General features: G+C 34.2%; 2 protein-coding genes across 9 annotated transcripts; one reads left to right on the top strand and one right to left on the bottom strand.

Moving 5' to 3' along the window:
• Positions 1 to 253: 253 nt before the first annotated feature.
• On the top strand, positions 254 to 17,026 carry fli1rs (Fli-1 proto-oncogene, ETS transcription factor-related sequence). Of its 5 annotated transcripts, XM_051131701.1 has the most exons (11): positions 572 to 689; positions 829 to 942; positions 7,320 to 7,525; positions 9,208 to 9,377; positions 12,053 to 12,256; positions 12,459 to 12,530; positions 13,552 to 13,620; positions 13,717 to 13,779; positions 13,877 to 13,924; positions 15,908 to 15,991; positions 16,131 to 17,026. In XM_051131701.1, the coding sequence occupies exons 2-11, from the start codon at positions 895 to 897 to the stop codon at positions 16,643 to 16,645; spliced, it is 1,479 nt and encodes a 492-aa protein (XP_050987658.1). In that variant the 5' UTR covers positions 572 to 689; positions 829 to 894; the 3' UTR covers positions 16,646 to 17,026. The 5 variants fall into 5 exon arrangements, with proteins under 5 accessions (XP_050987659.1, XP_050987661.1, XP_050987662.1 ...); XM_051131702.1 differs by lacking the exons at positions 572 to 689; positions 829 to 942 and adding an exon at positions 254 to 440; XM_051131705.1 differs by lacking the exon at positions 829 to 942 and having other exon boundaries at positions 538 to 689.
• Positions 17,027 to 21,157: 4,131 nt separating this feature from the next.
• zp3d.2 (zona pellucida glycoprotein 3d tandem duplicate 2) lies at positions 21,158 to 24,617 on the bottom strand. Of its 4 annotated transcripts, none has more exons than XM_051131792.1 (9): positions 24,575 to 24,617; positions 23,960 to 24,402; positions 22,748 to 22,863; positions 22,565 to 22,668; positions 22,314 to 22,488; positions 21,986 to 22,097; positions 21,784 to 21,872; positions 21,634 to 21,707; positions 21,158 to 21,438 (listed from the first exon to the last, which is right to left on the bottom strand). In XM_051131792.1, exons 2-9 carry the CDS (start codon positions 24,359 to 24,361, stop codon positions 21,197 to 21,199), a joined length of 1,314 nt encoding a protein of 437 aa, XP_050987749.1. In that variant the 5' UTR covers positions 24,362 to 24,402; positions 24,575 to 24,617; the 3' UTR covers positions 21,158 to 21,196. The 4 variants fall into 4 exon arrangements, with proteins under 4 accessions (XP_050987749.1, XP_050987751.1, XP_050987750.1 ...); XM_051131794.1 differs by having other exon boundaries at positions 23,960 to 24,283; positions 24,575 to 24,616; XM_051131793.1 differs by lacking the exon at positions 24,575 to 24,617 and adding an exon at positions 24,502 to 24,520.
• Positions 24,618 to 24,723: the final 106 nt, after the last annotated feature.

The following is a 24,723-nucleotide window of genomic DNA, read 5'->3' as shown; positions in this document are numbered from 1 at the left end:
ACCGCAAATGAAGAAAATTTGTAAAATCGTTCAACATTGTTCTTAAACTGAAAGATGTCAGATTTGAATAAATTACTTTGCAACTGATTGCAAAACTTTATTTTAATCAGTGAATTTGAAACAGGAGGTATTGGTTGAACAAATATTCTGAGGAGTTAGTGCAATAAGAGTTCACCAATAAGGAACAGAGCTAGATGCTTTTGTGTGACTTCACTTCCCAATTTTAGAAAGGAGAGCTCGAAAAGAAAAAAAACCGTTGCCATCCGGTTATGGTCTAAGCGAAAATAGTATGGTTTGCGCCGATGACTAAATGCGCCTGTGCACACAAGTCGATGCGTTTCAGCTGGGTTACCAAAGTGCCCAGGTTTACATAGCTTAAGCTTACTAAAGTATTTTCTTCATGAACTCCACCGAAATCTGCAATGGACTGTACTATTAAGGTAGGCGTTTGATCTGGTTTATTGTCTTCTGAAAATGAGTAGCGAGTGCGCAACCACCCACACGGTTAGCGCGACTACTGGTGAGAGAGGCAAGGCGGTGATGCAGGTCCGCACTCTTTCCTTCTTGTACAAAATTTCCTCTTCCTTCCCGTTCGTGGTTGAATGTCGGCTCTTTAATAACACAAGAAACCGCTACAACATTTAGACTCAGATAAAAAACGAAATGGTGTCCACAGCGCGCGAAAGAGGGTATGCACAAATTTGTTTTTCCATTTGTTTTAATTTTTTTTTACAGTTACGTTTCTAGGATGCAAAATGGCATACTTAATGAGCTACCCAAGGCAGTTAAGTACATTTCGCTAACCTGTTTTTTCCTTACCATCATAAGAACGACGAAAACTCAAGCAAATGCAAACTGGAAAACAATTTACCGAATTTCACATATGGCACAATTATGGCGGGGCGCTCTCGAGGCAGGTGGCTTTATGGCGCCAACAACAAGGTACACTGTGGAGACTTTGAAAATCACAAAACGAAATACGTCTGGTATTTTTTTTATTTTATTTTGTATACTTTCGACCAGTTAAAACTGACTTGATATTTTGCATGAACTAGCGTATATAACTGTGACAAGCGACATAAGCTGAATTTCTTTAGTTTAATTTTAATGGTAACATGTCATGGCAGAAAATGGTGGCAAGCAACCGTTAATATTATTATTACTTACGTGGCTAAGTGTTTTATTCGTGCTAAAAAAACTTTTCAGTAAAGCTACATAATGTTGATTATTATGTTGAATATTTGCTAAGCAGGTGGTAGGTTATTTAGTTATCCCGTCATTCTAGAACTTCGATTAATTTAGTCAGCTTAAACTGTACATTCATTAAAAAAAACTCAGAACGAAACTTGCCAAACACAATGCTAATTATAAAATGACGCTAACATCGCTAAAAATCCCGGTCATTATCTGCGTAGCGAAATTAATTTCGACTAATATGTAAATACTGTTTCAGTTGGTGACTGTTTGCTAGTTGTTGTCTTATTTATGTATTATTTTGCTACATAAATATTTTCTTTTGTATCCAAATATAAGGGCTATATTCGTTTTAAATTGACAAATGTGAAAAGGCGCTCCAAAACTCTGTTTGCCGTGTAAAAATAATATATAGCAAAAAATTCTAATAAGGTTAATTTTTCACTTTGTTCTATTTTGTATTATTTGGCGAGTAATTGAATGTGACGCAGTGGAGTAGCCTAGTTTTTATTGTTAATTCTGCAAAAAAAAAAAATAGTGTTGATTCATCTTGTCGACTTTACGCAATAATCTCTATACATCCCCTTTGTATACTAAAGCAGATGGGTAGCCTGTTGCATTCCTGTGTTTCGTGTTTGTAGTTATTCCATGCCTGATTTAGTTCTGTAAGGAATAATTTATAGCAAAGTGCTGGGCGCTTGTCAGGTGTCGTTATCAGAACTGAGCAGGCTTCCTGTCTCAAACCTCAGACTTTCCGCACACACTTCCGTAGTCCCTTTTCGAAAAAAGGCAACAAAGACTGACAAAACAGAATTGATTCGATAGATGTGCGATGCCAATGCATTGTTCTACATTTCAATTCAATTAGACGGACAATAAAGCGAAGCGAATTTCGAACGTGCTGCGTCCCCATGCGCTGTGGCCCGTTAATTCACGTTCTCCTCAGAGAAGCGCCACCATCTCCACTTGCAAGATGTTGCTGATTAAAACTTGTGAAAACCGCAAAGTGTTTTTGCAGCTCAGAGCGCAGCTGCGTGTCTCTTTGCAAAATCAGCATGCCTTAACGTCAACTTCTGCTTTCTTTCACTCTCGCAAAACTGAACATGACTAACATCATAACTGTGAAAGTTCTAGCTCGAATGAGCTATGATTCATGAGCGAATTCTCGTGCATTAAAACTCTAACCTATATCTTTAAAAATTAACATCAGCGTTAGAAATTATAGCCTAACTATACATATAAAAACGTAGCAAATATTATTATTATTAGTGGTGTTAATACTTATTTATATTAAAATGATAATATTTATTCTTTCAATTATAGTAGGTTAATTTACACATAGTTTATTATTATTAGCTGTAATTTGTTTTTACTAAATCGACAAATTCTTAACGAATAATGTTGGAACATAAGTAATTAAACGACTAAACGAAAAAAAATAAAACTATTTATTCCCTCAGTCTTGACAGTCCCTGCGGTTAGGTAGGCCTATCAAAGCTGTATTGTGTTTCTTAGAATGCAGTGCCTGCAGTTGAATCGAGTCAATAAGCTAAAAACAATATGAAAAATTGAAAATTATCTCAGTGGTTGGTGAGACCGGGGTTTGTTGCACATTTTTCATTCTTTCCTGATTATCTCTAGCCAAACAAGCAGTGGAATCACTCAACCATGTGAAACCTCTTGGGTTAAAAACAGACACTACAAAAAAAAAAAAAACAAATGCAAAAATATTTTTGAAATTTCGTTCATGACTGAAGTTGTCCACCATCCACAAGTTGTGGGGTTGTTTTGCATACTGTTAAACGAAAGGAAAATGTTTTAAAACATCACTATTTTGTAGTACATAATTAGTGTACTGCATTTTATTTATTTATTTGTTTGTTTGTCATTTTGATCATATACCAGGAGTACTACATATGGATCCACCTTTATGAATTATTAGTTTTTTTATTTTGCATGAACAATTTTAATAAATTGCCAAAAAGATGGCATAATTTAGTCTTATAAAAATAGAAATCATTTCCATATCTACTAATTGATATTTTAAATATCTTTCTGCATTTTTATAATCTATTATGATTTTGTGCTAAATGTCTTTTCCTAATAATATGCTTTAATGACAGTTTTCCATTTAGTTATTTGTCTTTACAGGTCCAAATTAACATTTTATTACATTTCTGCATAATACTACATGTAGTTAAGGCATTGCATATTCATTCATTATATTTAAAATAAGAATAAATCATAATAAATTAGATAATTGTTAAGCATGACTACAAGTATTTGCGCAGTAACAGTATTTTTAATAGTACTACATAAGGTCAAATAGTGTAACCAGAGACATTTTTTTGCATGTCTGAATTCTGGAATTTACTGTGATTTTCACCCTAATACTTCAGACAAATAAGACTTCGCAGCAACAAACCAGCTAGAATATCATAAATTAGATAAATAAGCATAACTCCAAGTATTTGTGCAGTAACAGTACTACATAATGTCAAATAGTGTAACCAGAGACATTTTTTTGCATGTCTGAAATCCACAATTTACTATGATTTAAACTGTAATAACTCAGTCCCACAACTTAGACTTCACAGCAACAAATCAACTAGAATATGATAATGCAAACAGTCTTGCTTGTCGGGCTGTCAAACAATCAGTCGCATGCAAAATAAAAGTTTGACTTTGCCTGATATGTGTGTGTGTACTGTCTGCAATTTTTATGTATATATATATGTATATATATATATATATATATAATAAATACATATACTTGAAAGTATTTCTTAAATTTATAAAAAAATGTTTTTGCATATATACGTACATCATAATTACACAGTACACACACATATATTAGGCAAACTCTAACTTTTATTTTGTATGCGATTAATCACGATTAACCGTTTGACAGCCCTACTTGCTTGTGATAGAGAAAGAAATACAAACATTAGACTTTAGGTGTTCCATATTACCCAATGTCCCATTATGATAATGAGCAAAGGGACATTTCATAACCTGATTTCATTACCAAAGATTGACCACAGTGCTCCTCAGTACTTCCTGAACTAGCATACATCAGATTCAGCCCTGTACACTTTTAAAACACAAGTCTAATTTCTCGATTTACCAGTGGTAATCTAGTAAATCTGTTAGAGTATCACAGAATCAGTTTGCAGTGAGCTCCGCCCTTTGAGGGTGATCAACTGCATGATTAGTTTTTTGTGCAAAACCTCCAAAACCTAAAAGCACCGAGCTTTTTTCAGTGCAGTGTTGCTCTGCCGCAAGATCTGTTGTGACAAAATGAGAATTTCTTTCACAAGACCAAATGGAGGTCTGTTGCAATTAACTCAAAAACACTGCATGCATGTCACAGGCACCCAGCAGCGCCGAGGACGGCACAACAATAGCATGACTGCATGTGTTTATGTGCATCTCAGTGTGTTGTTTTTGATGTGAGATGCATATTAATCTCACTGACCTTGACACTGACATTTTGCACACAGCATGCAGTTTATGTTTGCTAAAATATCGCATTTGGTTTCTCAGTAACACAGGCCGATATGAAACTCATTGAACAGGAAGTCAGTTGTGGCATTGGTGGCCAGGGTAGAGTATGTTTATGTTCATCACTTTGGAGGAGAGAGAGCAGTACTATGTGTGTGTGGTTGTGGTTTAAAAGGTGCATAGGTGCAGAATAATTTTAACTGCAGAATGAAATACCTGCTGTTTCACTAGCTGCAGTTGAATTGAAGATGTATACATTTACCCAACTAATACATTTGCTCTGGATTGTTTGCTCTTTGTAAACTGATCCAAGTTAGCTGTTTTAAGTCTACATAAAGTGAGTTTTCCAATAGCGTTGGACAATGCAATGCAATCTTAGTGCATGTCATCTTACAGCATGATCATCCGTGCCATAAGTTAAAGCTGTGGATTGCACTTTGTGCTGTTTATGCTTGCACACAGACTAGGCGGTGAAAATGGTTTGTGTTTTCAGCTTGGCCTTGTTTTGAGCTTGCTTTCACTTCTCTACTAGAGTAAGACTTTTCATAGCCTTTGTTATGCAGTTGGATCACATAGTGTGATAGCTAGTGCTATTCTTACAGTGGATTGTAACCAGTAATACTGATTGAGACTTTTCAACAAACACAACAAATCCATCCATCCATTCATCCACCTAACTGCAAGCCCTATAAACCTTCAAAGCTTTTTAAACTTTCCAGCTTTCAAACAAAGCATACACTCTTAAAACTAAAGGTGCTTCACGATGCCATAGAAGAAACTTTTTTGTCTAAATGGTTCCATAAAGAAACTTTAACATCTAAAGAACCTTTCTGTTTCACAAAAGGTTCTTTGTGGTGAAAGAAGGTTCTTCAGACTATAAAAAGGTAGGAAAGAGATGGTTCTTTGTAGAACCAAAAATGTTTTTTCTATGGCATTGCTGTGAAGAACCTTTTAAAGCACCTTTATTTTTAAGAGTGTGCACTACTAGTCAAAAGTTTTTGAACAGTACAATTTTTAGTGTTTTTTTAAAGAGGTCTCTTCTGCTCACCAACCCTGCATTTATTTGATCCAAAGTACAGCAAAAATAGTAACATTCTGAAATATTACTATTCAAAATAACTGTTTTCTATTTGAATATATTTCAAAATGTAACCTATTCCTGTGATTTCAAAACTGAATTTTTAGTATCATTACTCCAGTCACATGATCCTTCAGAAATCATTCTAATATTCTGATTTGCTGCTTTTTTTTCAGGTTTCTTTGATGAATAGAAAGTTCAGAAAAACAGCATCTATCTGAAATAGAAATCTTTTGTAGCATTATAAATGTCTTCATCAACACGTTTGATCAATTTAAGCACTCTCCTTTTCTTGTTAAAACTAGTCACATGAATTTCATTGAAATTCAATTCATTGTAATTCTACTTCCTTACATTCAATCTCCCATTTTGCTACTTCAGTTTGAATTCAGGCATTGTCAATTCTGAACTGACAACAAGACCCAGCGTAGTTGGTGTTTGTATGGAGCATAAGAGAACATTTTTCCCTGGCTGAAAATATGCATGATATAAAAATCAAAACATTTTTCTCTTATCAAAAAGCAATCTTATGGGTAAATGATGCCAGGCACTTAAACTGAACACCGAAACAGATTCTCAAAACAAATTCGCAATACTTCAGGTCAGGTTAATGCACCCTACAATGCTACCTCCTCCCTGTTTGGTGACCCTCAACCTCAACGCATTCAGAACAAATTTGTTTTTCAGCTTTAAATGACCCACATTTCTACCACTCCTCTGTTTCCTATCTCATGCCCCATGCCAAAAGGTTTCACTGCACATGGGGGCCAGATTTCCTGTGAGCCACCGAAAAAGCTCAGTGCTGACGTATTTCAGCTCTAAAGACAATACTAAGGCCCTCTAAACAAGCTCCCTGAATTCAGCTATAACACAAACATTTATTCACGCACAAACACTTACATACATTTGAATGTTTAAAACGTCTTTTTTGAAGTTTCAAGTGGACACACCTAGAGCAGAGCGCTCGAGAGCAGACTACCAACATTAAACACAGGAAGAAAAGGCATAGATGATGTCTCAATTTCTAATTTGACTCGTGCCCAGTCATATCTACCTGGAAGTAAAAAAAAAAAACGCCCTGAAGTATTCCGATAAACTGTTGTTTTTCAGTTTCAAAATTAATATCCCCTGTAGCTGAACATTAGGAGAGCATATAAAGTTATTTTAGTGATAATATTATAGTTTTTAATAAAGGTTCCAAAAAGAATTTTTTTAGCAAACAGCAAGATTCCACTGGATGTTAAAGATTCTTTCTGGAACAACAGTTGCCAATAATTAATCTTTATTTTCACAAGTGTAGCTCCCCATTCGTTTTTTTCTATCTTTAAGTACATACTACAAATCAATTCTTATGACATCAGTGACTGATTAGAAAGTCAAAGTGTAGCGATAGCAGCGGAAACCCGTAACATCCCTGTTCCTGAATTACCGACTAAATGATTGACTGCTATTTCTATTGTTATGCTATGATTAGTTGTTTACCTAAACCAAGGACTTGAAGTGTTTTCGTTTGCATAACCAGTGTATGTTGTGTACTTCACAGGAAGCTTTGTCGGTGGTGAGTGAAAACCAGTCCATATTCGAGTCGCCCTTCAGTGGTCCCCAGGCCATGCACATGAAGGGAGAGATCACCTCGCCTGCAGTGTTCAGACAGGGTTCTGAAGAGAGCGTAGAACCGACTGAGCCAGACTGGACTGGATCAGCCGCACAGAACCCTGCGAAGAGAGCAGAACACATCAACGGAACCAGGTGGGGCTACAAACACTGACGTCCAAGTCTCTGTTTATACACTCTTGAAAATAAAGGTTCTTGCATTTATGCCTCCATGAAGAAACTTTCCAAAGCACAAAAGGTTCTTTACACTCTTAAAAATAAAGGTTCTTTATTGGCATCAGTGGTTCTACGAAAAACCTTGAACATCCACGGAACCTTTCAAATGCAGAAAAGGTTCTTTATAGTCGAAAAAGGTTCTTTAGATTTTTAAAATGTTCTTCAAAATGTTTCTTTTAGGAACGGTTCACTGAAAGGTTCTTTGAGGAACCAAAAATGGTTCTTCTATGGCATCACTGCAAAAACATCCTTTTGGAGCATCAATATTTATTAAGGTTTCCAGCTGTATTTTCATTGTTTTAGCATTGCCTTTGTTGTTAGGTTTAGTAACTTGTGATTCTACTCAAAATGGCACATTCATACTCAAAAATGATCCACAGAATGTTACCGTCATTAAGTATTGCGTACCAAGTATTGAAGTCTCTGCGTTTTGATGAGTGCTGCATTACTAATTATGTAGATATGGTGTCTACATGATATCTAGTATTATTCACTTAATACAAGAGTAACAAACACACTTTAAAAGCATGTTTTAATTCAGTGCTATATTGAGTAAAATCAAAGTATTGCAAAGTAAGCTTTGTCTAAGTAAAAATTACTCAAACTTTTATTGGCCAATCTAGCTGGCAAGTTACTTTTTTGTAAATTTACTTAACTAAGGTAAGTAGATGTTACTCAACAATAACAGGTAAATTATACAGAGCAACAGGAGTAAAAGTTATGTAAAGTGTGTTAATGCAAATTGTTACCAAAAATGTTGGTTCTGAGGAGTCATTGCAAAAACACCCTTTTGGAACCTTTATTTGTGACCTTGGACCACAAAACCAGTCTTAAGTAGCACAGGTATATATGTAGCAATAGCCAAAACTATATTGTATGGGTCAAAATGGTCAATTTTTCTTTTATGGCAAAAATCATTAGGATATTAAGTAAACATGTTCGATGAACATATTTTGTAAATTTCCTACTTCAAATATATCAAAACGTAACGTTTGATTAGTAATATGCATTGCTAAGAACTTAATTTGGACAACTTTAAAGGCGATTTTCTCAACATTTTGATTTTTTTGCACTCAGATTCTCGGCCAAGTATTGTCCTATCCTAACACACTATACATCAATGGGGAAAAAAAATACCCTTATGACTGGTTTTGTGGTCCAGGGTCACATTTGTAAATGTGTAAAGGTCTTTGCCACAAAACAAAAACAAAAACAAAACAAAATAAAATTTTGGAATCATTTACTTACCTCCATGTCATTCCAAATCCATATGGCTTTCTTTCTTCTGTGGAATACAAAAGAAGAAAGTTCAACAGAATGTCCAAGCTGCTCTTTTCCACACAGCGAAAGCACCAAGAAAAGCACAATAAATTAGTCCATACAGGTCGTACGTGACAAGCATTGTAAAAACCATGACATCTCATTTAGACTTCATATTTAAACTCACCATGTTGCATTACCAGTGCCATTCAGTATCATGAAATGCATTTCCAGGAGACATCTGAATTTGAGCTAATCAATTTCTTCCACATCATGACTGTGAGCACAAAAGAAAAACATCTGAGCTTTCCATTTCTTATTTTCTCCCATTCATGCCATAGCCGTGAATCCCCAGTGGACTGCAGTGTGACTAAAAGGACCCGACACATGAGTAACAGTGATGGGGGGCCGCTGGCCTACCAGGCCTCTTATCCAGAACCACGGAGCAGCCCACAGACTGCAACCCCACCTAGCAGCGCCACAGAGGAGAAGAGGGTCATTGTACCAGCGGGTGAGATCTATAGTTTCACTGTCATGTGATCAAGGGTTGCATTGTTGTTTATACAGAAAAGTAGTTTTTGAACTTAAATTAGCATGAAAATGCATTCACAAGCCTTTTTAATTTTTATATGATATGCTACATACGCTAAGAAATTACTGATTTTATTCAGCATAGACGCATTAATTTGATTCCCTCAAAAAATAAGCAGCACAACTGTTTTCCATGTTAATAATGTTGAAATATTTCTTGAGCACCAAATTATTATATAACTTCTGAAGGATCATGTGACACTGAAGACTGGAATGATGGCTTATGAAAATTCATCTTTGTCATCAGAAGAAAAAAAAGTCTTTGCATTACATATTTTCACTACATTTTGATTTCATGTTGACTTTTTGTTTACTAAAATTAAACATTAAAATGATTAAAAATCTTGCCTTGGCAACTAAATGAAATAAAAGTACTTAAACAAAAAACATTAAAATAAAAGCTAATACAAAATATTGTTGAATACATAATAATAAATGGACAATACTAAAACAACACATGTTGACTGTAATATCTTGTAAAAAAAGAAAGCATTTTAGCACTGGACAGATTTAGTTTGCTGTTAACCAATTTCTAAAACTAGAGGATGTATAGATGTCTAAACAAAGATATGTGGTAATTATGCAGCAGCCACAGGCTCTTGCATCACTTAGGAACTTGTGTTTTGTGGGAAAAAAGGCTAGTTTGCAATACAGGCATTGTAACAGAAAGAAAAAAAAAAAACACTGATGCGCTTCCTCCTGGTAGATTGCAGACTAAACTACAAATGATTGCACAGATTCCTACAGAGATAATCACTCTTTACTCACAAACCAATTAGGAAGTTGAGTTAGCTTCATTGAGGCGTTTTGAAGGTCGTCGTAACATTTTTCAAAGGGCAGAGCGGTGGAGTTGCTCCATGAATTGTGCGACAGTGAGTGTATGGGATGCCTCCTCATGAGTCACCCAGACCAAACAATTATAATGCTCATAATTCTCGGACATGGCGTCATATTTCAAGGACAAATATGAGAGTATGATGGCTTATAACAGGAGGTCTATAATATGTGGAGAAAGATATCCGTTAGGATTCCCATTCAGCTTAATGGCAGCTGAGATGTGACGTCAAAATGACTGGAAAAACTATGATTAATTAGACACTTTTAATAGAATAAACGAAATGTAAAATATTAAATAAAAAAAAAAAGAACAATGACAATGTATGAAAACACACAAATAATAAAACATATATAAAAAAAAAACATTCAAAATGAATTAGTAATAACATAAAAAATCTATATATTTTTATATATTATTATAAACTATTAATGTATTAAAATATTCAATAAAAATAAAACAATAGCAATGAATGAAAGCACACGTAATAAAACATGAAAAATACATTTAAGAAATGAGTAATAAAATAAATGTAAAATGATATATACAATTTGTATCATTATATTTAATTTTTAAATATGTTGTATTTTTAAATATAAATATTTTTATTACATATATGTGTGTTTAAAAACATTTATTATTAATATTAATTATTAAAATATAAAGAAAAATAAAACAATGACAACAAACTAAAGTACACACGTAATAAAATATGAAAAATACATTTTAAATAAATTAGTAATAAAATAAAAAAAAAATCTAACTAAATCTTAAGTTGTAAAAAAATTAGAATTTAAATTTATATCATTATATACATATATTTTTAAATGTGTTGTATTTTTAGATATAAACATTTTTATTACAGATTTTATTACACACACACACACACACACACACACACACACACACATATACATATATATATATATATATATATATATATAAACAAACTATTAAAAATATCAAAATAAGCTGTCCTATCATGCAAATATGAAATTGTTAATTTAAAATAATATACACAATTTTATATCATTATATTTAAAATATATTTTTTACATTTTTAAATGTGTTGTATTTTTAAATCTAAATATTTTTATTACAGATTTTATTACGTTATCTATCTACATATATAACATTTATTATTAACATTAATTATTAAATTATGAAACAAAAAAAACAGACCACAAACTAAAGTACACACGTAATAAAATATGAAAAATACATTTTAAATTAATGAATAATAAAATAAAAATATCTAATTTATGTAAAATTACAATTTAAATTTCTATCATTATATATACTTTCATTTTTAAATGTGTTGTATTTATATATATTAACAATTTTATTACAGAATTTGACATACACATATATATATATAGATATAGTGTAATAGTGTGTGTGTGTGTGTGTGTGTGTATATATATATATATATATATATATATATATGTGTATGTATATGTATGTATGTATGTATGTATGTGTGTGTCTGTGTAAAACCACACTTATTATTATTAATTACTCAATGGATAGACAAAGATGCTTAAGATACCAGAACCAAACAATAATCAGCCAAACCATGACCCCTTGGCCCAAAACCCTTACTGAAACACACAAAACAAAGTCTCAGCACTATCTTACTGAGAGTAAGAGCAGTAACACAGGGTGCACTGACTTCTTTACCTCATGTTTGAACTCTGATAAGTCCTGTCACAGCTGAAACCCTCGTTCCTCATTTTATTCTTGCTTCTGTCCTGTTTTAGACCCAGAAGTATGGACACAAGACCACGTGCGACAGTGGGTCGAGTGGGCAATAAAGGAATACGGCCTATCCGATGTGGACGTGTCTGTCTTCCATGCCCTGGATGGAAAAGCCCTCTGCAAAATGACCAAAGAGGACATGATGCGCCTCACTTCCGCATACAATACAGACATCCTGCTCTCCCATCTAAACTACCTCCGGGAGAGTAAGGAACTTCGCCCGTAATTCCATATGAATAATCCATTACTAATTGTTAATTTGCTCAAGAAAACATCAGGAAAAACCATAAAGCGACTTTAATCATTTCAATTCCTAATTGCATTGTTAGCACATTGTGGAAATGTTTGTGCCTATTTATATATATAGTAAATTAAGAGAGCTTGTTTTCTTTGCTATTGTTTACTCAGGTAGCCCCACATTTTCCTACCCAGCAACCCCTACCAATACACAACCACAGCCTAGACTACAGGTTAAAGCTGGTAAGTCAAACTTCTATGCCATATTGAAGATAAAATGTAGTTTTATATATAGTTCTGACTGGAAATTTGTCTGAATGTGCACCACATATTATATTACTGCAACAAAATGAGTTGTTCTTTTGTTACTGTAATAATCCTAAAGTTAGTCCAGTGAACTATAAGCACTATTTTGTGCCTTCTTATTAATTTTATTCAATGCAACCATTTAGTGAGCATCTATTGCATCATAGTGTGGCTTCCGCCCTTTGATAAGTCACACAGCTATTTTAGCTTTACTAAAAATCTTAAAGGGACAGTTCACCCAAAAAGAAGATATTTTTAAGAACGTTGGTAACCAAACAGTTGCCGGTAGCCATTAACTTCTGTAGTATGGAAAAAATACTATGGAGGTCAATGGCTACCAGCAAATGTTTGGTTATCAGCATCCTTCATTCTTTTTTGTGTTCAACAGAAGAAATAAACTCATACAAGTTGAGTAAATGAAACAAATACATTTTTGGGGTGAACCATCCCTTTAAATCTCCTATTAAGCAGCCACTAAATAAAAAAACTGAAATATTTTCTTGTTAAACATACTCCAATAAGTTAAATGTACTGATATAACACCACTGGCTAAGACGGAGTCTAAAAAGGTGCTATAAAGACTGCAGTTTGTTTCTTCAATGAATTTTGCCTCAAGTTTGCAAGGTTTTTGAATCGTTGCACTTTCAGACAGGAAACAGCTGCATTAGGACAGGAAGTGAGGGGTGTAGAGCTCAGGTTAGGACACAATTGACTATTCTGTGGCAAAGAGAATCAGTCAGAACAAAGGGACAATCGCCCTGAGGAATTGTGTGCCATCTTCAGGCCTTCTTACGGTTTTGCTGCTGGCTTTGTTCTGCCCTTGCGTTTGTCCTTAGGGATCTTTAATGCAGGGCTTCCTTCCTTCTGCGGCTGCCCTCCTCCTTACTCTTTAAAGCCATCCTTTCCTGTAAAATCTCCCTTTTGTTAACTGCTGCTATTTGACTTTGTCTCGGCACAGAAAACAGCTTCGAGGAGATCGGGAGAAGGAACAGTTGGTCCTCAAACGCCTTACCAGCTGTCCCAAAAGGTTGCTCTGCGTTCACAAAGACATCATAATGTTAGATAATTATATTGTATAAATATTTTAATCGTTATAAAAAAACTCACCTTTTTAAAATCACAGGTTCTCCAATCGAACATCAGCACAACACCAGAATTGCAGAGCCTCCGCCAAGACTTCAACAAGGTTAACAAGTTCACCTTTAATTGAATACTCAATGAAATTGCTTTTAATCATTTTTAATTGCTTTCTAATCAGTATTGTACATTTCCATCTTTTACAGACCCCTACCAAGCATTAGGCCCCATCAGCAGCCGTCTTGCAAATCCAGGTAAGAGCTAACCTTTAGAAAACTGAATATGCATCATAGAGAAATTAACAACAAATGTGGCCTTTTTAGAGTATGAATGCACAGACTGGGCACTAGGTTATGCCCTTTTATAATTAAATAATAAATTAGATTAGACCATATACAGTGGAGGTCAAAAGTTTACATACACCTTGCAGAATCTGCAAAATGTTCATTATTTTATCAAAACAAGAGGGATCATACAAAATGTTATTGTTTATTTAGTACTGACCTGAATAAGATACTTCACATAAAAGACATTTACATATAGTCCACAAGAGAAAATAATAGTTGAATTTATAAAATGACCCCTTTCAAAAGTTTACATGCACTTGATTCTTAATACTGTGTGTTGCCTGAATGATCCACAGCTGTGTTTTTTTGTTTTGTGATAGTTGATCATGAGTCCCTTGTTTGTCCTAAACTGTTAAACTGCCTGCTGTTCTTCAGAAAAATCCTTGAGGTCCTTCAAAATCTTCGTTTTTTCTGCATTTCTGTGTATTTGAGCCCTTTCCAACAATGACTTTATGATTTTGAGATCCATTCTTTCACACTAAGGACAACTGAGGGACTCATATGCAACTATTACAGACAGTTCAAACGCTCACTGATGCTTCAGAAGAAAACACAATGCATTAGGAGCTGGGGGTGAAAACTTTAAATTTGAAGATCAGGATAAATTTTGCCCTTCTGGGAAACATGTAAGTATCTTCTGTAGCTTCTGAAGGGCAGTACTAAATTAAAAAAAAAAAAAAAAAAAAAAAAAGATATTTAAGCAAAATAAGAAAAATGTACATATCTTCATTCAGTTCAAAAGTTTGCACCCCCCGGCTCTTAATGCATCGTGTTTTCTTCTGGAGCATCAGTGAGCATTTGAACCTTCCGTAATACTTGCATATGAGTCCCTCAGTTGTCTTCAGTGTGAAAAGATGGATCTCAAAATCATACATCATTGTTGGAAGGGGTTCAAATACACAAAAATGCTAAAAAAAACAAAAAATTTGTTGGACCTGAAGGATTTTTCTAAAGAACAGTGGGCAGTTTAACTGTTCAGCTGTGGATCATTCAGGTAACAACACAGTTTTGAGACACAAGTGTATGCAAACTTTTGAACAGGGTCACTTTTTTTTTTATAAATTCTACTATTTTTTTCTTGTGGACTATATGTAAACATATTTTATGTGAAATATCTTATTCAGGTCAGTACTAAATAAAAAAATATATATTTTGGTAAATAATTTTTCACATTTTGCAGATTCTGCAAGGTGTATGTAAACTTTTGACCTCAACTGTATTTGTTCAGTTATATCAATTACATATTAACTGAATAACTGAATCCCTGTTGTTAATATAATCTGGACAAATTATGTCTAAAACATGAATTTTATTTTTATTGCAGCTAATTTAATTGTATTTATTTAAATAACAATAATATACACTAATATTAAAATGTTTGGGGTCAGTAAGGTTTTTATTTTTTATTTTTGGAAATTAGTACTTTTATTCAGCCCAGACCAAATGTGACAGTAAAACTTTTACATTTTACAAAGCAGCTTGAACTTTCTAGTCAAAGAATCCTGAAAATGAATGTATCAGTTTCCACAATATATATCCAGTAATAATAAGCACCAAATAATAACAAGCACCAAATCATCAATTTCTGAAGGATCATGCAACACTGAAGACTGGAGTAATAAATAAAATTTTAAAATGCATTTCAATAGAAAACCAATATTTTAAATTGTAATATTTCATAATGTTACTGTTTTTACTGCATTTCTGATCAAATGCAGCCTTATTGAAAATAAATAAAAAAAAAAAAAAAAAAATCTTACTCACCCCAAACTTTAGTTTATATATATTTTTTAAATATAATATGAAGGCCTGTACAAAAATCTGACAGACCAAGCACATCATGATTAGTATGACTATTAGTATGATGTTTGCTCGACCTTCTTCACACAGAAACGAAACCATTCCAACCCAAGATCCGACCGACCAAACACAATTCAAACAACCTGCCCGTCACCAGCACTGACAGGACTGTGGGTAGGTGTCTGACCGACCCACATTCTGTTTCTGTGTACAACATACATTAAAAAGGTCACATTTGGAGAATACAGTCTGCCCTAAAACACCCATCCAACATCTGCTAAAGATCTCCAACACTTTTTTTTTTTCAACACAGGCTCTGGTCAGATCCAGCTGTGGCAGTTCTTGTTGGAGCTGCTGTCTGACAGCAACAATGCCACCATCATCACCTGGGAGGGCACTAACGGAGAATTCAAGATGACCGACCCAGACGAGGTGGCCAAGCGCTGGGGGGAGCGAAAGAGCAAGCCTAACATGAACTATGACAAGCTCAGCCGGGCCCTTCGCTACTACTATGACAAGAACATCATGACCAAGGTGCACGGCAAACGCTATGCATACAAATTCGATTTCCAGGGCATCTCCCAAGCCCACCAAAACCATCCTCCAGAAGGGCTCAAATACCAGACCGACGTGTCATATGTGCCAAGCTACCACAGCCACCAGCCAAAAATGAACTTTATGGGCACTCATTCAACCCCCATGCCTTCCAGTGGGAATTTCTTTGGGCCTGCTACCACCTACTGGAACTCCACAGGAGGAGTGGTCTATCCCAACTCGCCCATGCCACGACATCCCACCACTCACTCTCATTTGAACTCTTATTATTAAAACAGTCTAACTATATATAAAGCCCCGGCTTTGTAGGAGAACTGAGAATAACATAAACCGTGACTTTTCAGGAATCCTTATCCAATGCAAAACCCTCTGTAGCAATTCCAAACATCAAGTTCTCCACCTTGTGGCATTTTTTGTACAGTATATATATGCGTAAGCTGTACGTCTTAGGGGCTAAATTGTAAATATGTTTCGCATGTTACATATATGGCAATGACTGCTCTGACATTCCCAAAAAGCTTGCATATTCACCTGTTTTAAAATGTATTATTCTTTTGTAAGCAAGTGCTTTGTACAGTCTTTTTTAATCAAATAACATCACTTACCTAAGTGTAACATTATATTTTAAACCAATAAAACATGTAGCTCACTTAATGCATCTGTGAATTTTATTACTAGGACTGGGTTTTGGCACAAATGTCATGATTTGATTTGATTATGCTTCACAAACTTGCGATTTGATTTTGGATATACATCAGGTATGGAACATTTTCTCAAGGAGAGAAAAAAAAACTCAACTAAATGCCGTAAAATATACACCAGTCAGCTATATACCAGTCAGCTGGTACTACATTATAATATTGAAGGTTAAAATTAGATTTGTATACAAACACTTAAATTACACTCAATTAACGTTTTTTATAATATTACAATTTTAACACTAACTTTAACTTTAAATAACATTATATTTCTAATCCAATTTGTTTTTTGAAATATAAACATTTAATTGGCGGCTGTCATAAAAACTTAACAGATTTATTCAAACAAATATTGAAGAACAGTAAAAATTTAAATGAGAATGTTATATAGTGCATATTAAGCAAAATGCTCTTCTCTAGAGTTCATTTTTCTAGCTGATTAATTAATTTACGGTCACCAAATATGTTTTTTTCTGAGGTAAATGTGACGTTACGTGATATAACATTGTTTACAAGCTGTTATGTTGACATCTTTGAAACACAGATTGAGAGATTACGTGAGACAGCATATGATTTCGGTAAAATGTACTGCTTATTTAACATACATTCGGATGTTCGTTCATGTTTATTTTGTGCTGAAACTGAACTGAGGTGCTAAAGCGATCTGTCACGTCACATAAAACAGCACCAAAACGGCATTTATTGTTTGAACATTGTAATAAAATAGACAGATCTGAGACTTTGTTTCATAGCAGAATTAACAAATCACAAAGTTCATTGCGGTTTATAGGATGGGAGGCGCGCTACGTTGCGTTCATTAACTGAAAACAGGCTAAACTAATCGATTCTTGGGATTTAAGAATCAATATGTGACCCTGGACCACAAAACCAGTCTTAAGTCACTGGGGTATATTTGTAGCAATAACCAAAAATACATTGTATGGGTCAAAATGATAGATTTTTCTTTTATGCCAAAAATCATTAGGATATTAAGTAAAGATCATGTTTCATTAAGATTTTTTGTAAAAATCCTACTGTAAATATATAAAAACTTAATTTTTGATTAGTAATATGCATTAGTAAGAGCTTCATTTGCACAACTTTAAAGATGATTTTCTCAATATTTAGATTTTTTTGCACCCTCAGATTCTATATATTAATAGTTGTAACTATATTAATAGTTGTATCTTGTATTCAAATGTTGTCCTATCCTAACAAACCATACATCAATGGAAAGCTTATTTATTCAGCTTTCAGATGATGTATAAAGATTTTGGTTTTGTGGCCCAGGGTCACATATTATTTTGTAAATATTAATATTCTTAATATACATTACCCATAAGTTATTCATTGCAAAAAACAGCCCTTTCAAAGCATTTTAATAATCTAATCAACCTTTTTCACCATTAAGAACCTTTGTGTAGTGCAGTATAGTGTAGTTTTTGGGTGCTTTGGTAGAGTTCAACATGTACTTATCCACATCATTTAGCTGTTCCCAAGGTACAACTGACACGTCACAAAAATCACACATGCATCACGGAGATGTATATTTAATGTCTGGATTTACATCTTGAAGATGTATTTTTTTAAATTGTTTGCTCATCTGCAATACATCTACAGGACGTTTCCTATCAGATGTCAGATAGACGTCTATTAGATGTTTTTAAGATTTAAGATGATTTAGAATCTATGTAAAACTGACATCTTACAGACATCAGTCAGATGTTTGTACTTAGCAGATGATTTCCAGATCAAGTGATCTTTGACAGACATCTTGCAGACGTACATGTGCTATCTGGGTCTGCCCTCCTCACTATGTCCGACAAACAATGCTGCTCTCACACTACACATCATGTTCTCATGCAGTGAAAAAAAAAAAAAAAAAAAAAAAAAAAAAAAAAAAAATTATATCGCAAAGCAAAAAGGAAACTGACAACACGCCAACAGACAAGACAGAGAAGGTTACTTCTTATATGAAACAAGGTGTCAGCTTTAAAATGTTGTCATTTTTTAAAAAATTCAATCAATAAATATACTTTTGTGGCTCTTTAATGCGTCATGACAGATCAGTGTATTGCCTTATTAGATCAATGACACGACTGATCCTCTTTTCTTTTTTACGTAAAGCATGAAAAAAAAACCCATGAACATCAGAACGTATTTTATTTAAACCGCAGAAAGACGTCAATACACACAATGTTTCAAGTTTAAGTCCACCAAAGTTTATTTACTCTCCTGCCTGATTTATTTGTCAGACAGAATGGCAGATTTTGTGCTATGATTGGTCAGATCGCATGTCAATCAAGCCCGTTTGCGAACGGTCAATTATCTCACACCGCTTTTTAGTGATAGGCTATTAAACTCCATAAAACGCTTAAACTGGTTTTCCATGGGTCCTTAAAATATCTTATATATAATGTTTTTATGCTGCAAACAGAGTGGGGAATGTAAATTGTTGGATTGAGAAAAAGATAATGCATTATAAAAATCTAAACAATTAAGACATAAAAATATATTTATTTTAATTAATTTATAAAACTTATTTAATATAATAAGTGATTCAGAATAATTGCTTTAATATAATCATTGATAATTTTGACATCTATTTTCTTAAAAATGGTTTTAAGACTAAAAGGTGAAGTTTATAATTTTATAAAATGTATCTGAACTGTAAATTGTGCTTTTCACGGTCATTCTACAGTTTAATATGTTACTACTGACATTAAAAAGGTCCTAAAAAGTCTTAAAGGATTAGTTCACTTCCAGAATAAAAGTTTCTTGATAATTTACTCACCCTGATGTCATGCACTAGCGCTGTGATGCATGTCCACAACTTTGTGCATTACATAAGCACACTGGAAAGATCACACATGGTTAGTTCTTCGCCTGTGTACTCCAGTTCAAAAAGGCAGAGTATGGTGAAAAAGTCTTATTTTCTCCTCCACCTTCAAAATAGTCCAAAATTGTTGTTTTACCTTTTTACTGTAAAGCGCGTTTGACTTTATTTGCACATTCTCTTTGTAAACACTGGGTTGGTACTTTCACCTTCATCATGTGTGACCTTTCCAACTTCATTACATAATGTGTGAAGTCACACAGGTGCAAGATGAGAATTTGAGGTTTAAAAAGTATATACACTACCGTTCAAAAGTTTGGGGTCAGTAAGACTTGTAATAGTCTTTAAAGAAGTCTCTTATGCTCATCAAGGCTGCATTTATTTGATTAAAAATATAAAAAAAAAAAAAACTGTAATATTGCAAAATGTTTTTACAATATAAAATAATGTTTTTTATTTTAACATACTTTAAAATAGAATTTATTCCTGTGATGAAAAGCTGAATTTTTATCAGCTGTTACTCCAGTCTTAAGTGTCACATGATCCTTCAGAAATCATTCTAATATGCGGATTTATTATTAGAATGATCAATGTTGGATAATATCAACAGTTGTGCTGCCAAATATTTTTTGGAACCTGTGATTTTTTTTTTTTCAGGATTCTTTCATGAATAACAAATTTAAAAAGTACAGTGTTTATTCAAAATATAAATATTTTATAACAATGTAAATTATTTATTATTAACTTTTAATAAACTTTTAATTATTAACTTAATACATCCTTGGTGAATAAAAGTATTAATTTCTTTAAAAAAAAAAAAAAAAAAAAAAAAAAAAAAAAAAAAAAAAAAAAATGTACTGACCCCAAACTTTTGAACGGTAGTGTACACTTTCGTTTCACTAGATAAGATACTTATTTTTTTCACAGCTGGGATGGTGTAGAGCCCTTCGGAGCTGCATTGAAACTGCAACTTGGACATTCAACCTGTTGGCTTCCATTGAAGCCCACTATTTGGAGAAAAACCCTGGAATGTTTTTCTCAAAAACCAATAATTTCTTTTCGACTGAAGAAAGAAAGAGGTGAACATCTTGGATGACAAGGGGCTGAGAAAATGATCAATTTTTATTCTGGAAGTGAACCCCTTAAATTTAAGCTTAAAAATCCTGCCGATACCCTGTGAACATAGAGAAAAAGCATGGAAATTGCAAAAGTGTGTGTCAGGTATTTATTAACAAATCAAGTGCAATTCAATTGTGAAAACTCAGAATGTCTTTATTAAGTTCTCTTTGTTTAGCCCAATCCAAATACCTCCTCAAATATTCTGCGTGGCTCCACAAATTTGTTGACTTCCTCTACTACAGCTGGGTCTGGAACAAAATGACGTGGTCCAATCTCAGCTGTCGGTGTGGTTATTACTTCAACAAAGCCTGTTCCCACTTCCTCTGTCACGAATGGAGTTGTTTGCTCTTCCTCAACAATTTCCAAATCAGACTCCATGATCCAGGGCTCACTGGTGATGACTTTACTGGACACTGTAAATAGATTTGTAAAAACAAAAGGGCTTGAGATTCTGAAGTCAGAGGACAGGTTCACTAAAATCTTATAAAACTTCCACAATGTGGCAAGAATTTCTTGACATCTTAGGCATTATTGCATTTACTTTCAATGCAGTGCTATGAAAAAACATGCAATCCTAAATTGTCCTAAAATCACTTGACATTTCTCACCAGTCAGGTCAGAAGACACACACGTGGAGTCACAACAGAGGCACACAGCATTTGAACCGAATAACTCTTCCCATCTAAAAAAGATCCAAATTAGTACTAATTCAGTTTTGAAAATAACTCTAATTACAGTACAACCAAAACTCACTATACCGTTTTGTTGACTGGTTGTAAGTGCAGGACTTTGCACTTGCCGTTGGATTTAAACTTCCGACAGATATCTCACAATGCATGTAAAGATGCTGAGAATAAAATAAACAACAAAACTTTCATTAAAAATCATACGCCAGACCCTGTCATTGGTGAAAGCTTTGAAAACCTTTCAGAAATTGCATGCCATTTCAGTTTATTTCACCTCTCCCAGCATCCCTTGAAACAGAAATGCATCCAGGGAGAACCGCACAACATTTCTTCGTCCACTTTGGATGAACTTGGACCACCTACTACTCTTGCTATCAATCATGCACCTGAAATAAAGAGAGCGTACATGTAAACACGAAGCTGGATGTTTCTACAAAAACACACTTGCCAAAAAAAGTAAAAACTATCAATTGCACAAGAGAAGAAATGTAGCAGATTGTTGAGCAGGTTGAACAGGTTTTTCATCCAAGTTTTGATTATGCTGATAACTTCAAGGCCTATCAAAAATGATACATTAGGCATAATAAGGGCTAAAGTATTACCCGTGGTTTTCAATTACTGTAAATCGGGGCATGGACAAATGCGAACTGCTGATCGTCACATAGCAGGAATCCACAAACAGCCTTTCGTTCTCAGCAAGAGGAGGTCCGTCTGCCTGAAAGTACATGGGGTGACCAATGGTATACTCTTCGGTGGGCAATAACCTTCTCCACAGCTCTAAAAGACAGGATGGTGATGATTCATTGACTGAAATACAATGGAGTACTAATTTCATTAGTCAAACCTTGTTTACCGTCACGGGGAGTGAGTACAACGCTGTCCACAGTTCTTAAGGGTTTGAAGTGGCTCTGATATAGGACTTGTGGTATGTAACCAATTTTGTATGAGTAATGATATCTGGGAAGACAAAAAATAGGTGTTAGACTGTTAAAGTAAATCAGTGATTCACAGACACACAGGCTAAAAATAGATTTACCTGTTAAAGTGACACTCCACAGGAAGCGTGAAAGGCATGGCACGGCGGATTGGCCCCAGGTCCGTCACTGGAGAGTAGTGCAGTAGGTTCGAATATGTTACTCTATTGTTTATTAACTGCATTCAGAAAGACAAAGTTCACAGCAAAGTTTATCAAGTGAAGCCCTGAGTTGAGCTAAACAAAATTAATTTTTAAATCTTTGCCCTATCAGGAGTCTGCTTCCTATTTTATTTTTAGACGATTTTTTCAGATCATGTTTTTGTAAGTTATATACACTACTAGTCAAAAGTTATTGAACAGTAAGGTTTTTTTATGTTTTTTAAAGAAGCCTCTTCTGCTCACCAAGCCTGCATTTATGTGATACAAATTACAGCAAAAACAATAACATTTTGAAATATTTGTACCATTTAAAACAACTGTTTTCTATTTTAACTGATTTTAGAATGCAATTTATTTCTGGGATTTTCAAAGCATCATTACTCCAGTCACATGATCCTTCAGAAATGATTCTAATATTCTGATTTGCTGCTTAAAATATATTATTAGTTATTATTATGTTGAACAGCTGAGTAGAGTTTTTTCATGTTTCTTTGGTGAATAGAGAGTTCATAAGAACAGCATTTATCTGAAATCGCAATCTTTTGCAACATCATAAATGTCTTTATCACTTTTGACCAATTCAAAGCACCCTTGCTAAATAAAAGCATTAATTTCTTTCCCAACTGTTTTAAATTTTGATAATAATATTAATCATACACATTTCTTTAACAGCAAATCAGCATATTAGAATGATTTCTGATGGATCATGTGACATTGAAGACAGGAGTAATGATGCTGAAAATGTAGGTTTGATCAGAGAAATAAAAATTACATTTTAAAATATATTCAGATAGAAAGCAGTTATTTCAAATTAAAAAATGTTACTGTTTTTGCTGTACTTTGGATCAAATAAATGCAGGTTTGGTGAGCATTAGAGACTTTAAAAAAAAAAAAATCTTACTGTTCAAAAACTATTACTGTATTTTTTTTTCATGTTTAGCTGTAACAGATATATAAGAGTTAGATCATGTTAACGTAGTGCGTTATGCTCCTCATTATTCCAGACTGACATTTGTTATAATATAATTTTAATACAGTTCACTGCACTTAGTTATTCTTCTAGTTAGGAGGAGAAAGGTGGAAACTAAACAAAAAAAATATTAGCTAACACACCTTTCTCTGACTACCACACTGGTCCATGTCGTAAACAAACACATGATAGTGTTTTGTTGTCTTACTGATGTCACACGTTCCCAGTTTTAACTCGGACTGAACGCCGTCGGTGCCTAAAATGTGTTTGTGAACTTTAACGATCATTTTCTTCATTTGACAAACGACGTTTACTCCGTGTGATCGACCGCGGCGGCGGGAGCCCGCAGGTAACGTTACTGTGGTGCGCGGGATGAGGACTCTTTTCGTCTCTTCGGGCAGTTGTTCGCGGCCTGATCCAAGCATCGGAGAGAACTGCTTTTTGTCCAAAAGTGGGATTCTAGAATGCTGGAAAACGGGAAGTTGTAAATATGGCGAGCCGAGACTCTTGACAGCAGATCCGTCGAAATCTTCTCCAAATTTCATATCCAGTTCTGAGGTCGAATTGCTCGTTTGCTTTGACGGAGCTCGAAACGCGTACACATATGTGGAGAACAAAAGAAGTAAAGTAAATATTACCGGGAAATAAAGCTTCATATCTTTAAACAACATCAAAGAAATTGTACCAATTGTATCTCACTCAAACAGTGTTAGTAACCTTGACATATTTCACAGAGCTGAAACAGGCAATTAACGCACCTGTCGCCGGTTAGAAGACCGATTCATTTTCACGAATCGATTCTTTCGAGCAGTTCTCAAAACAGAGTCAGTGCATTTGACGTCATCACGTGATTCCTAACGGAAATCGGTGACAATTTTTTTAAACAACAATAATACAGACATAAGCA

Source organism: Labeo rohita, chromosome 16 (genome assembly GCF_022985175.1).
Source record: "Labeo rohita strain BAU-BD-2019 chromosome 16, IGBB_LRoh.1.0, whole genome shotgun sequence".
Classification (NCBI taxonomy): domain Eukaryota; kingdom Metazoa; phylum Chordata; class Actinopteri; order Cypriniformes; family Cyprinidae; genus Labeo; species Labeo rohita.
This window is presented reverse-complemented; position numbering and strand designations above follow the sequence as displayed.

What these genes read in the sequence shown, in the direction of transcription:
- fli1rs (XM_051131701.1), top strand. Translation starts at nt 895, where the DNA reads ATGGCGGGGCGCTCTCGAGGCAGGTGGCTTTATGGCGCCAACAACAAG. An exon ending in TTTATGGCGCCAACAACAAG is followed by an intron (nt 943 to 7,319) that starts GTACACTGTGGA and finishes TGTACTTCACAG; the next exon opens with GAAGCTTTGTCGGTGGTGAG. An exon ending in TAGACTACAGGTTAAAGCTG is followed by an intron (nt 12,531 to 13,551) that starts GTAAGTCAAACT and finishes GTCTCGGCACAG; the next exon opens with AAAACAGCTTCGAGGAGATC.
- zp3d.2 (XM_051131791.1), bottom strand. Translation starts at nt 24,487, where the DNA reads ATGTTGTTTAAAGATATGAAGCTTTATTTCCCGGTAATATTTACTTTA. An exon ending in GTGGAGTGTCACTTTAACAG is followed by an intron (nt 22,669 to 22,747) that starts GTAAATCTATTT and finishes TTGTCTTCCCAG; the next exon opens with ATATCATTACTCATACAAAA. An exon ending in TTCAAGGGATGCTGGGAGAG is followed by an intron (nt 21,873 to 21,985) that starts GTGAAATAAACT and finishes TTTTATTCTCAG; the next exon opens with CATCTTTACATGCATTGTGA.